The sequence below is a fragment of the Bactrocera latifrons genome, unplaced genomic scaffold (genome assembly GCF_001853355.1).
Source record: "Bactrocera latifrons isolate USDA-ARS-PBARC rearing strain unplaced genomic scaffold, ASM185335v1 scaffold_352, whole genome shotgun sequence".
In the NCBI taxonomy this organism is placed as follows: Eukaryota; Metazoa; Arthropoda; class Insecta; order Diptera; family Tephritidae; genus Bactrocera; species Bactrocera latifrons.
In genome coordinates, this window is record NW_017536993.1 from 128817 (window position 1) to 142230 (window position 13414).

At 33.9% G+C, this 13414-nt stretch overlaps 1 protein-coding gene across 1 annotated transcript in view; it reads left to right on the top strand.

Annotated features, from left to right (window-relative positions):
- Window positions 1-244: 244 nt before the first annotated feature.
- The window catches only part of LOC108971694 (division abnormally delayed protein), a gene marked incomplete at its 5' end in the record, with an annotated part of 44942 nt that continues 31772 nt past the window's right edge, over window positions 245-13414 (top strand). Inside the window, one exon of the mRNA XM_018937942.1 lies at window positions 245-388. Coding sequence (XP_018793487.1) covers window positions 245-388 — 144 coding nt within the window. The remainder of the gene's footprint in view (window positions 389-13414) is intronic.

The following is a 13414-nucleotide window of genomic DNA, read 5'->3' on the forward strand; positions in this document are numbered from 1 at the left end:
AAACTTCGAAACTAGTTACTAGATTGCATGAGTATGAAAGCTTGAGAAGTTAGCCGACAGGGATAATGCTCGGAAGGTTTCAAGACCGGAGCATACTCTTGTAGGACCCAAAATGGTCCGTATTTCCCGATATTTCGTTGCAAACATATATTAACTATATATAAATATACAGATTTATAAAACGATATTTCAAAATATAAATAATTCCATTGTAAATATTTATTATCATCGTCTACTCTTTCAGGTGCCATTTGTGGTGGGCACTGCTGTACGAATGCAACGGAATTGGAGCTGAAAAAGAAGTCCACCGGCGAATTTGAACGCCTTTTGCATCATCACACCAATAGCCTGCGCGGCATACTCGAATCTACAGCGAATCTATTTCAAAGTAAGTGCAAGTTGAAATATCGAAAAAATAGTATGTATATGCAATAATATACGAAAACTACGCTTTTATATTACATTGAAATACCGATAAGGGATTCTAAGCTAAAATATAAAATCAAAGTTTCGTATTTCAAATTCAGTGTTTTTCAAAGTTATTTTTTAAATAAATTTAATATAGATTTAATTATCAAACTTTACAATAATGCAATATTATTCGAAATTTACTTAGTTTCAAAAATATGCTTCTCTCGACATCCGGTGGAAAGTTACATATTTTTCGAAAATTTTTCGACATACAAATCATTTGAAAATATTTATTTTTGCTAAAAAACTACTCTATTTTTTCGACAATTATTTTATTTATCAATCATAATTTTTCTTTATAACAATGTCTTACTTAAAATCCAACATGGTTTTAGAATTCACATCAACCCTACTCTGTGGGCCGCCAAAAACTCTAAATGCACATACAAATACACAATATAAGTGAAGTAAAAGTGCGGCAAAGGGCCTCTAGAACACGGTCAGATGTTTAAATTTATTGTTTTTTGGCGTTTCATGAAAGTTTTCAGCGCGAAATTCTTTGCAATAAATCAATTCAGTCAATGCCAACGAAACGCAAAATTATGACTTCCTTTTCGGTATATTCGCGAGCACTGTAGCAGCACGCCGTCACGCCCGCTTCAAAGCTCATAATGCAGGCTTCGTACAAAACAGCAGATACAAAAGCAACAACAAAAAGTACATTAAAAAATTATTCAATGAACGCACACGCCATGCAAATTCAAATAATTATGCTAGCGTTATTTTGGCGCATAAAACATTTGCAAAAATTTTAAACATTTAAAATTTCATTTAATCTTAGGGAGAATAATAACACTGATTTTATATACACAGATCTTAGTAAAGCTTTTGATAAAGTATCCCATTCAATTCTTTTGAATAAACTTGATGTTCTTGGTTTTCAACCAATACTTCTAAAATGGGTTGCTTCTTATCTTAGTAATAGAATTCAACAAGTTTTCTGACATAATCAATGTCCCTTCATTCGTTCCTCAAAGTAGCCATCTTGGCCCAATTCTTTTCTGGTTATTTATTAATGACATATCGTCTGTTGTTAAGTTTTCAAAAGTTCTATTACATGCTGACGATGTAAAACCTTTTAAAACGTATACTTCATACAGCGAAAGATGTCAGTGGCAAACAGACTTAAACAACCTAGTTTCTTGTTGCGATATAAATGACATGCCATTGAATCTTAAAAAATGTAAAACGATGTGTTTTTCACGTAGATCTGTAGACCCTACTTTGTACGCAATACAAAACTTTAGGTTGGAGCAAGTATACAGTTTTGTTGATCTAGGAGTAGCTATGGATCCCAAATTCAATTTTAATCTTCACACATCTTCCATGGTTTTTAAAGCTAAAGGTGCTCTTAGTTTTGTTAAACGTTGGTCTAAAGAATTTAGAGATCCGCTTACCACGAAAATTCTTTTTACATCTTTGGTGAGGCCTATATTAGAGTATGCATCTGTGGTTTGGAACCGTAGTTACCAAGTCCATTCGGATAAGTTAGAGTCCGTTCAAAAACAATTTTTACTTTTTCCCTTAAATCATTTGCATTGGGATCCCAGTTTAAATCTTCCCACTTACACTAATGGCTAAAAACTTACAAATCTCCCGACACTAGGTAGTCGTAGGGAGATGCTTGGTATAGTATTTCTTGTAAAACTCATGAATGGGTCAGTCTGTAGCCCATCTCTTTTATGTGATATTAATTTCAACGTTACCGCTCGCTCTACCAGGCAGTTTATACCCTTACTTTTAAAATTTTATAGAACAAATTTTGTGCTAAACGAACCATTCCTCCGCATATGTCATGATTTCAATTCTCATTCCAACACGTTTGATCTAACAGACTCACTTTTTACCATTAAAAATATTATTGTATCTACTCTTAACAAGTAACATTTAAAAATTATAAACTTTAATTTTAATACTTTGTCTTGGCCGTTGAAATTTTTGTTTCAGTAGCTGAGCAGCTCAAGATCGCAGCGCTTAAAACTCTCTTGCCTTTTATGACTCGGCTATTTCCGCTCGTTCGCGGATTGCGCCCCTTGCGTCGGTTGGGCAGGAAGAGTGTAATCGTTGGGTATTATTATTATTATTTCATAAATGCATACATACATGTACAATATACAACAATTCATAACTATAACAACAATGCCAAAAAGTAAGCATTAGCATTTTATTTTACAACTAAAAAGGATTTATGAAGAGAAATGCAACGTTTTATCAGCGCTGTGATTTGAATAAGTAATATGTACAGATACACAGCCATCAAACATACTTATATATGTACATGTGTGTGTACTTTTCGCATTTATTTTGATGAATTAGCATGTTAGCGCTTGCTTCGACGCGTATACTATATTTATGAAATTTTGACCGAATTAGCATAGCAATTAGCTTTTTACCTGCAATTAAATACACACGCACATTGCTGTTGGATACACATAGATGCATTCACATTCTGATATTTACAAAGGCAACAATTTCTTAAACAATTTTGGTCTTGAGTTGGCCGGCCATAAAAGGGTCTCGAAAGCAGCTTTGGAATGTTTTTACTTATTAATTAGCGAATTTTAATCATATTTGGTGGAAATTTCGAACAAACTTCCACAAGCTTAAGCCGCAAAACAAAGTCTAGTGGCATAAAACGACATAATTTGGAAAATATTGACAATTTGGGAATATCCAAAGTCACTGTCACAAATATACTTTTTCCGCTAAACAAAAGTGATGATAGTTAAGAATTTCTTAAGTTTAGAAAGATGTAGTACTAACTTTATAAAAAGATAATGCTAATAAGCTTAAATTGTTAAGGCACTTTCATTGGAGATTTTAAAGATTTAAAATAGAAGAATCTAAAGGAGCCGAAATAAAATTTTTTTTATATCGAAACAAGATAAGTCTTCACAACAGCTCGTCTTCTTACCATAGTTCTCCAAGAAATTGTTGACGACTTTCGGTTCTATCTTAAATGCTTTCGTCGATAATCACATTAAGGAATTTCTTGAAATTAAATTTGTTCTTCAGAATCTACAACAAAATCTTTTATTATTTCAGTCGTGACTAATTGGTAAATTTGCCGGAAAGTCTAATAAAAATCGGCTACCAGAACCGGTTAAATTTATTTAAAAGCAAGTTGCAAATATTTTTTAAACTTTCCATTGTAACAAAAAAGCACAGGAATATTGTAACTAAAATCCCCGTGTAAATAATACATATTTCAAAAAAATGTATTTTGCTAAGTTCGTAGGACTGTCCTTAATTATCAAGCCAAATATGAGTGCGATCTCTCAAACCAGTTTGTTTAGAGCAGCTGCTTAAGTCGGTACACCTCAGTAGTAATGTCAAACAAAGGATTTGTCTAAAATTTTTTTGCGAATGTTGGGAAAGGTTTACGGTGATTCAGTTGTATCAAAAACACAAAGCCTTCAAGGACGGTCAAGAGATCGCTGAAAATATGAAATATGTGGTGAATATGATATTTGAAAATCGTTAGACAAGCGTTAGAAAGATTTTAAGAGAGTATCAAACACGTACTCGACTCGACACGCCCCGATAAAACTGAATTTTTTTCAAAAAGAGTACGATTGCTGCCGAATTTCAAAACAAAAATGCAATGAATACTATCGATCAACCACCGTATTCTTTTGGATAGGTGTGAATTTTTCTTGTTCTCCAAACTGAAATTCTCGCTCTGTGAAACCCGTTTTCAGTCGATCGAAGGGGTAAAACTAAATTTGCTGAAGGAGCTGAAAGTCATCCTAAAAATGTGCTATGAAAAGTGTTTCGAAGACTGGAAAAATCGTTGGCATAAATTTAATGTATCTGGTGGAGACTACTTTGGAGAACAGAAATTGATGAATAATTACATATTTTAAGTTTTATTTACAATTTCCGAGTAATTTTTATCAATATGTATTTTGAATTAATATGAATATAATTATTAATATGTATTTGCCCAAAAGTACAATACTATGCTGAAATAAATATGAGGGCATTATTGAACAAATGACGATTTTTCGTACCACTGAAACTGTATTTCATAATTTTTATTGTTTTGGTTTTTGACTAGCTGGAATGTTATGAATTCATGTCATTCTCGGTATTTATGTTGCAATTGTTTTCATCTTTTATGTACATACATAAGTTTAAACTATATTGGTGCATTGTGTTTTTTTTTTTTTTTTTTTTTTTTTTTTTTTTTTTTTTTTTTTTTTTTTTTTTTNTTTTTTGTTATTTTTATTTATTTACAAACGTGAAAACATCTGCAACTCATTTTCGAGTCAGAGACTCACAACGATTATATGGTGAGTGCAACTGTTTTTAAGTAACACTATATATGCCGACTTTCTGGAATATATACATTAGGGTGACCGTTATTTCCTATGATGATTTGTCCTAAAAACACATAATTTTTTTATATCTCATCAAAAATCATTTAAAAAAAAAACAGTTTTTTTCTACGCCACTGTTTAAAAGCATTCCTAAGTTTGCACACAAATGTTTCTAAGCCCCCATTAAGACTCTCCAGCTAAGTCTTCTTTTGTGCTTATGGCGCCGCGCACTTAAATGACAATAAAATCTGTGCTTGAGCTGCCTACTGCTGCTATTTATTGTCATTAATTTCATGGCTTTGCTATTTTCGGTAATTGTATTTTATTTTCAATTTGAAGGATGGCACACACACATTCACTAATACTATGAATTTAGCAGTGGAATCGTTCATGCTTCAATTGTAATCGTAAACAAACATGCGCTCATGATGTCATTCTGAAATAAATTAATTAATATGATCATCATCAAATTGAAATCTGATTGATGCTTCAAGCGATTACACACATACATATGTATGTATATACAAAGCCATACATACATACATTTATCTAAGCTCATATTTTATACAAATTGTCAGCCATCTCCTCACCAAATAGTTCGCTTCTTCCTATGAAATGTGCTCAGCGTGGGCGTCGCCTTCTTCCAAATTCAGTTCAACGAAATATTTCTTTTTTGTTTTCAAAACTACTCGTATCATTACTCATTTATTTTCAATTTTGCATTTATTATGCATATTATGAATTGCATATTGTTGTTGAGTAGTTATTGTTGCTTTTAATAATAGCATTTGAAATCGGATTTATTTCTTAGATAAATAGCAATTACGATCCAATTTCATATATGAACGGAAATCGAGATTGCGTTGCTTTGTGCAACCAAATGAGCCGAACACTGTAGGCGAAACAAAATGGAAGATGAGTTGTTTTGTTTATTTTCATAACATAGCATTAAATATAATAGTTCAAGGGATCTGCAGTCATTATAAAGACAGTTGTTGAGAAATTCTTTAGAACCATAGAAGTTGTAATGCACATTGTATGTAAATACATATATTTGACTAAAGTCAATTCTCTTAATTCATAAAGTAAGGAGTTATTATATTTCCCTAGCAGCTATCTACTGAGGTGTAGACCCATTAAATAAATTTCAAGTGAATCTTTATGGCGTGATGGCAGTGTACAATACCTTTTTTTTTTAACGACTTAAATTTCACAATTATTTACTAGTTATTGCTCTAAAAAATACATTTTATTTAATAAATTTAGACATTTTTATTTTCGGAGTTAGTCCGAAAAGTACTCCGAATAAACATAAAGATAAAATTTATGAAGTAGTATAAAAAAATTTAACTAACACTATATTTAGAAATGATTTGAAAAAAAAAAAATATATATATAAGAAAATGTATAAATTCGTGTTTTGAACAATTTAAAGTAAATCAAAAAACGTTTTAAGCAGCGAAGTGCAAAATATTATAATTTCGGAGTAAGCTTCGAAAATGTTCAACATGAAGATTGTAATATAAGTATTATTGGTATGAAAAAAATTTAATAGAATTCAACATATTTGGAAGTATGAAGAAAATGTTAGTTGTAAAATTGTCAAATTGTCCATTAGGACTAAAAGTAAGGACAAATAAGTTATTGGCTGTGGTATTTGTTTTTCACCAAAGGAAACCTATAAGCTAGTAATAGATAAGCAAAGTTTATGAAAATTTCGTAGTGATTCCGAAAAAGGTTCATAAATGTAGTTTTGATAAAAATAGAAGTGGCTCGACAAGTGCGCACAATTCCGAAATTAATGGAAGGAAATATTGAAAGTTCAAAGTTTTAAAAATATTGTTGTAATACATTTATAGAAAAACTAAGGATAATATTAGTTAATTTCGGAAGGTTGTCACTTGACAAGCTGGACGATGTCAAAGTTTAGGAGTTGATTCCGTAAAAGTTTTAATATTTTCGAAATAATCAGATTAAAGATGACCAAATTCGGAGTATAGCATCATTTTTGAGAAATTTTATTGATAAAGGAAGAAAAAAGTTAAGTAATTTCAATGAAAATTAAGGTTTGTTTAGGTTGAGTGTAACGCTTGCTATAGGATTAGTTGATCTTTCTTCACAGGCGAGTATATTAGGGTTTGCTGGTTTTGAAACAATTTCGGTCAAACTAAGGTTTAAAAACGAATACAATAATATTTGTTTTCAGAAAATTAAAGCAAAAAAATTGCAATTTCTACACAAGCTTTTTCATTTTTATTCGGATTTAAGGCAATTTACAGCAGTAACGTGAGACTATCACCAGCTGTTCTCTTTAGTCGCAAACAATTGTGTTTTTTTTTTTCGATAAAGAAGCATAGGTTCAGCACTACCTACCTCTTCTTCCTCCATCAAACGAAATTCACATGCGATTGTAGCTTATATTTTTTGTTTCACACTGGCGAAGAAGAAATTCGTTTGAAAGTGTCAGCAACCATTTCTAAAATATTTGTTTAGCTACAATTGTATACAAAATGCAAGTCCGAACAAAATATTGGCCATAAAAATCCAACAAAGGACTGTGTGTATATGTGGCCCTGTAAGGCTTAGGAATATTTTTAAAAACATATACAGACGTAACAGATATAAGTTCGAGTGCAATGTTTTGTAGTGGCAATAAAAGGTAGCCAACCGGCACACCATGCTATCTCGGGCCACACAGGCGAATTGTCCAGCCAGCTTTTTTATCCACACTCACACAAGAATTTTTGCACTTTTTCCTCATATAAATGTACAGTAGTTACACTAGTGATACCCTCATTGTTTTGCCTTTGAAGTCAGTATTAATCCACGCCGAAATGTAGGCAACAATTTTGAAAATATATGCTATGTAGTGTAAAGGTTGAGTCGCTAACCAAGAGAGTATTCCTCTGCCGAACAAACAAAAGATTGACTGAAATCTTTAACCGAAATTTTACATCCTTGGTTTACTGAAGTCACCTCTAATGGGCTCTACAGCCAGCTCATCTTTCAATTATTTGCTGTGTAGATCACTAGGCATCTACCTTAATCTATACTGCTTTCAAATAATGTAAAAACAAGTCAAATTATAGGGATTAATACATAGTAAATTATATACATATAAGTCGACCGTTCTAAGTATATTTAAAGTAATAGATATCATATGTCTTTAACATCCATAAAAATACGTTGAGAGCCTGAAAAGCTTTATGGGAGGTTGTTAGAAACTACGAAGACTATCAACTGACTCGATTTGAAGAGTAAATCCTTTATAAAATAGTTGAATATATACACCAAGTTAATTTAGTTACATATGCTTGTCCGGCAATAGTGATCCTAAGCGTATTTTATAAAACCTGCGCCACTCTTCAGCTAACTCCAAACTGATAATTGGCCATTACAGTATCATAAAAGTGTTGGTAAATAATAATTATTTATGGACATCTTCAAAAGCCCATAAGTGTCAACGAATGTCTACCAAAAGGACTTCTGCAGTAATAAAATCCCACTCAGGTTTCAGGGATCCCGGCCTCGGTATCATGCTTTCTTTATAACAGAATGAGGAGGCCTTTTTTCGTAAGTCAAAAGTGTCTGCCTCACATTCGTATAATTTTTTTTTAGAAAATCCTTTATCTTGAAAATATATAGCATAGATTTAGGCGTCAACTTTATACATATTGGTTAGTAGAAAAAGTATTTTCGTATTTCTAATAAAAATTAAGATTTTGTACCTTAACTTTTACAGAACTTATCAAACATTTGTTGGAAAACATTTAGCATGTTTTGGCATAATACCGAATATTGACTTGACATCAGGTTTTCCTTTATATACACTTTTTCCTACAGGGTTTTACTGACATATGCAACACTGCGGAAAAATGCTAACTAAATGCAAGCGGCGTACGACGCACAGTACTCCACAACAATAGCTCATAAAACGTGCAACAATGTGCGGCAAAGTCAAAGTTGCATAAACAATGCTGCCACACGCCCATTTGGGTAATCAAATAATGTAGTAAAAATTATTTCGTTCATGCAGCGCATTTTTTGCATACATGTCTATATGACTTTCGCAACAACACTCATTGCAACACTAACGCACTTTAAAGCCAACGCAGACAAAACACAGCGGCAAAAGCGTGAAAAACTTTTGCAAATATTGCTTCCGCTTAAGCGCTGAAACGTGCTTCAAAACTAGAATCAGTGCTTTGAGCGAACCTCAACACATAAAATACACATGTGTGCGTGTGTTTGTAATTCGAAGCTTACAAGCGTAATAATAATCATTACAAAGCGTGCGTACAAAAATGATGTAAAACACAAATGGAARCAAAGCAGAACCGGAAACACTTTGTGCCGCGCCGCGCTCTTGTATGAGCGCATGTGTGTGCAACGGCAGTTTTTAATCCGTGAAAAAGTCGAGAATTATGCGCCGTATACTGAAAAGCAACTTCATTTACCGTTATGTACGTATGCATAATTTAAGCTTTTTGCATTGGCATCACCTTGTGGGCGTAATGAAAATCCTCGCGCTCTCGCTGTCCGCTGCAGCGTGCAATATGCAAAAATATTAGCATTAAATGTATGAAATGTGCAATTTCCTGCTTGAATTTCAAACATATTTTCATGTGCATGCGTTATGATTACTTTTAGTATTGTTGTTGTAGCTTTCATTTTTGTTGGTGTTGTGCTAGTGCGCAGTTGTCGGTGTTATACTTCTATATTGTAGCTGTGGTTGTTCTTATTCTAGTTTCGTTATTATTGTTGCTTTTGTTGTTACTGTTTTTCTTTCGGTTGTTATCCAGGCAGCATGCTGCGCTTAAATTTATTCTGTGTGGATATTACGTATACGCCATGACGTCCACAAGCCGTTCATTCATTTCAATTAGCATATGAATTGCCTACAGTGCCTCAGTTGTGTGGATAAATAAGTATCAGTTTTATAAATTTTTCTTATTTAAAATAATTTATATTCTTCTAGTAAAATTTAATACACAAATTTTCTATTATATAAGCCGGCCCAAGAAATCTTTTATAAGTATATTATGCCTCAAATAAAAACTTAATTCGTTATTAAATATATAATATATATATAATATAATAATATCTCTAATCCTTTTGGATCTCAAGCCGGCAATGTCAGCTTCCGAATATATTAAAGAAGTCTTCTATGAACCAATCACCTCTTTTTTTTTTTTTTTTTTTTTTTTTTTCAAAACGGTCAAAACGGTTTCGCCGGAGCAGTGGTTTGAGTTTCCTGAATACCCAAAAGTCTTCTTTTTCTTAATTGGCGTAGACACCGCTTACGCGATTATAGCCGAGTTAACAACAGCGCRCCAGTCGTTTCTTCTTTTCGCTACGTGGCGCCAATTCGATATTCCAAGCGTAGCCAGGTCCTTCTCCACCTGGTCCTTCCACCTCTTCCTCTGCTTCCCCCGGCGGGTACAGCGCCGAATACTTTCAGAGCTGGAGTGTTTTCGTCCATTCGGACAACATGACCTAGCCAGCGTAGCCGCTATCTTTTAATTCGCTGAACTACGTCAATGTCGCCATATATCTCGTACAGCTCATCGTTCCATCGAATGCGATATTCGCCGTGGCCTACGTGCATAGGACCATAAATCTTTCGCAGAACTTTTCTCTTGAACCAAAAAAATACCCAAAAGTCACATGGAGCTAAATTAGGCGAACACGGTGGTTGCAGCACGATATTGGTTGGAAATTTGGCGAAAAACTCACGAAGAATGAATGAAGTATGCGAAGGTGCATTATCGACGCGCAAAAACCAAGTGCACTACAACTCGATAATCGAAGAAAACTGGAAGCATAACCTCGATTTTTGACCTGCTTTGACGTGGGTTTTTCGGCTTCGGCTCACATTTGTCACGATATTCGGTCGATTGATCATCTGTTTTCGGGTCGTAAGACTCATCGTCACTAATAAGACGTTTCATAGCATCCTGGTAGTCGAAAAGTATTGTTTCTAAGACGTTAACGCGACGCCCAATAGGCCCAATTGATCTTTCAAATGGTTTTCACTGATTCTTCAAATAATCCAACGATGCCAGTAAAATCTCTGACTATTAATATTCGATCCTTAAGCACCAATTGATATGTTGATGTTGATGGCCGTCCTGGACGTGGTTCGTGTTGTTGAATAATTTGCAACAATAAAAAAAATATTTCATTGAAGAAAAAAGGTTTTACGAGGTGCGGTCAAAAAGTATCGCGAACGTTTTGCTGACAGTTTTCTTCGATTGCAGGGGCGTGGTGCATCATGAGTTCTTGCCACAGGGAAGAACGGTCATTAGGAATATTACCTGCAAGTTATGCGCAATTTGCGCGAAGCAATCCACCAGAAACGCCCGGATTTGTGGAAGAACAAAAATTGGCTTCTGCATCACGATAACGCCCTGCTCACACATCGTTGCTTGTGCGCGACTTTTTGGCCAAAAACAACACACTAATGATGCCGCAGCCACCGTATTCCCCAGATCTGGCCCCTTGCGACTTTTTCTTGTTCCCTAAACTGAAGAGGCCCTTGAAAGGACGACGTTACGCTTCTCTTGACGAGATAAAGACGGCATCGAAGGAGGTAGAAGATAAGAAAAAATTATTTTTTGAAGTGCTTCGAAGATTGGAGAAACCGTTGGCACAAGTGTATAATATCTCATGGGGACTACTTTGAAGGGGACAAAATAGATATTCATGAATAAATAMATAATTTTTGAAAAAACACAAAATTCGCGATACTTTTTGAACACACCTCGTATTGCATCCAAAATAATTCTTCATAATTTTATTTCTATTCAACTGTCAAAAAAAATACTAATATCTATTTGAATATCGCTCGAAATTAAGGTGCAAGTTTTGTAAAACCTCTTCGCTGATTGCAAACCAAGGCAGCTTTTTATGTTTTTAGTTTTCGCATAAGCTCAACTTTGTACAGCTATGTACTTCTCTTCAATTGTTTAATTTTCAAAATAAAAGTCACTGATTCCCAAACAAGTTAGTTCTTTTTTGGGTTCACATACAAGTATATGTTTGAAACCTGAAAAAAACTAAACTATAATACGTCCTCAACCCGGTTCATTGTGCAACCTCACACACTTCATTGTTTACACATTACGAAAAAAATTTAAATCATTACATTATCCATAATATATTTAAAATTTATATTCGCCTCTTGAAGTATGATTCCGCGATTCATATAATTCCTTGAAACACAGTGCCTTCATTCTGAATTTTATAAGCTTAAACTTGTACGTTAAATCACTTTAATAGATTTCTTTGTGACAACTTCTTAAGATTTTTCATTATCTCATCTAGAAACATCAACATATTTTTTTCTTCTAACAGACCCCAAAAATTCTATAAATAAATTTGCTTATTTAACAGTGAACTTACAACTGCTCACACATAAGATTCTTAACTAGAACACGAAAATTATATTTGACGTAACCTTATAAACTCTCTCTTCAACAATCCTCTCGTTTGGGCGTAATCCTATTTTGGATAAAGATGCGAAATATGCAAATGACGATTGTAACATTTGGTGTAGCAATTGATGGGGCACAACCGGCAGCTGGTGCATTTTAACTGAAGTCCATGCATATATGTAGATACCTATACACATGTGTATGTATTTGTGTGGGCGTTGTGAATGCTATGATTGTTGTTGTATCTGTGTCAACGGCAAGTGTTCACTTATTAAATTTTTAATGAAGGTGCTTACGCTGAGAGACATGTAATTTGGTTAAATTGTTCTGCGGCCACACCATCCCGCAAGGTTTCTAATAAACAAATGTAGTGTATGTGTAATCGTTATAAATGTCTATATGTTTATATAATCATGAATTTTTAATATTAAACTAAGAGTTTTTATATAGATGACGGTCAAATATTTGAAGCTGATACTCTATATATATATATAATCTTGGTATTATATAATAAGTAAATCAGTATTAGTTAATTTAATTCGATCTATTCTTATTTTAAAAGTTTCTAATCAGAAGTAATTGTGTAGTTAGAAACCGTAACTGATTCCTCTTGAGACTACCAAATTTCTTAAGCAGTATGGAGCCTTTTACCATTATTGAGCTCTACTATAGTTAAAGTCGAATATTTCTAAGGCAATTTTGAATAGCCGGGCCGGCAATCCATCGGCCCCCTCCGCTTTGTTATTCTTCAGAGGGTTTATTGCTATTCGAATGTTCTCATTGTCGGACAATCGAACGTCCGCTCCATCGTCATCGATTGGGTAATCGAGTTCACCATATTCTGGTGTTATGGTTTCACTACCCTTCTGTAGTCTGGAGAAGTCTTCCCTCTATAATTTTTGTATGTCCTGGGCATCTGTCACGAGATCACCTCTGGGTTTTCTACAAGAGTATGCTCCTGTATTGAAACTTTCTGTTAGTCGCCGCATCTTTTCGTAGAATATAATAAGAGTCAGATATAAGATTATATATACCAAAGTGATCAGGGTGACGAGTAGAGTTGAAATCCGGATGTCTGTCCGTCCGTCCGTCTGTCTGTCTGTCCGTCCGTCCGTGCAAGCTGTAACTTGAGTAAAAATTGAGATATCATGATGAAACTTAGTACACGTATTTCTTGGCTCCATA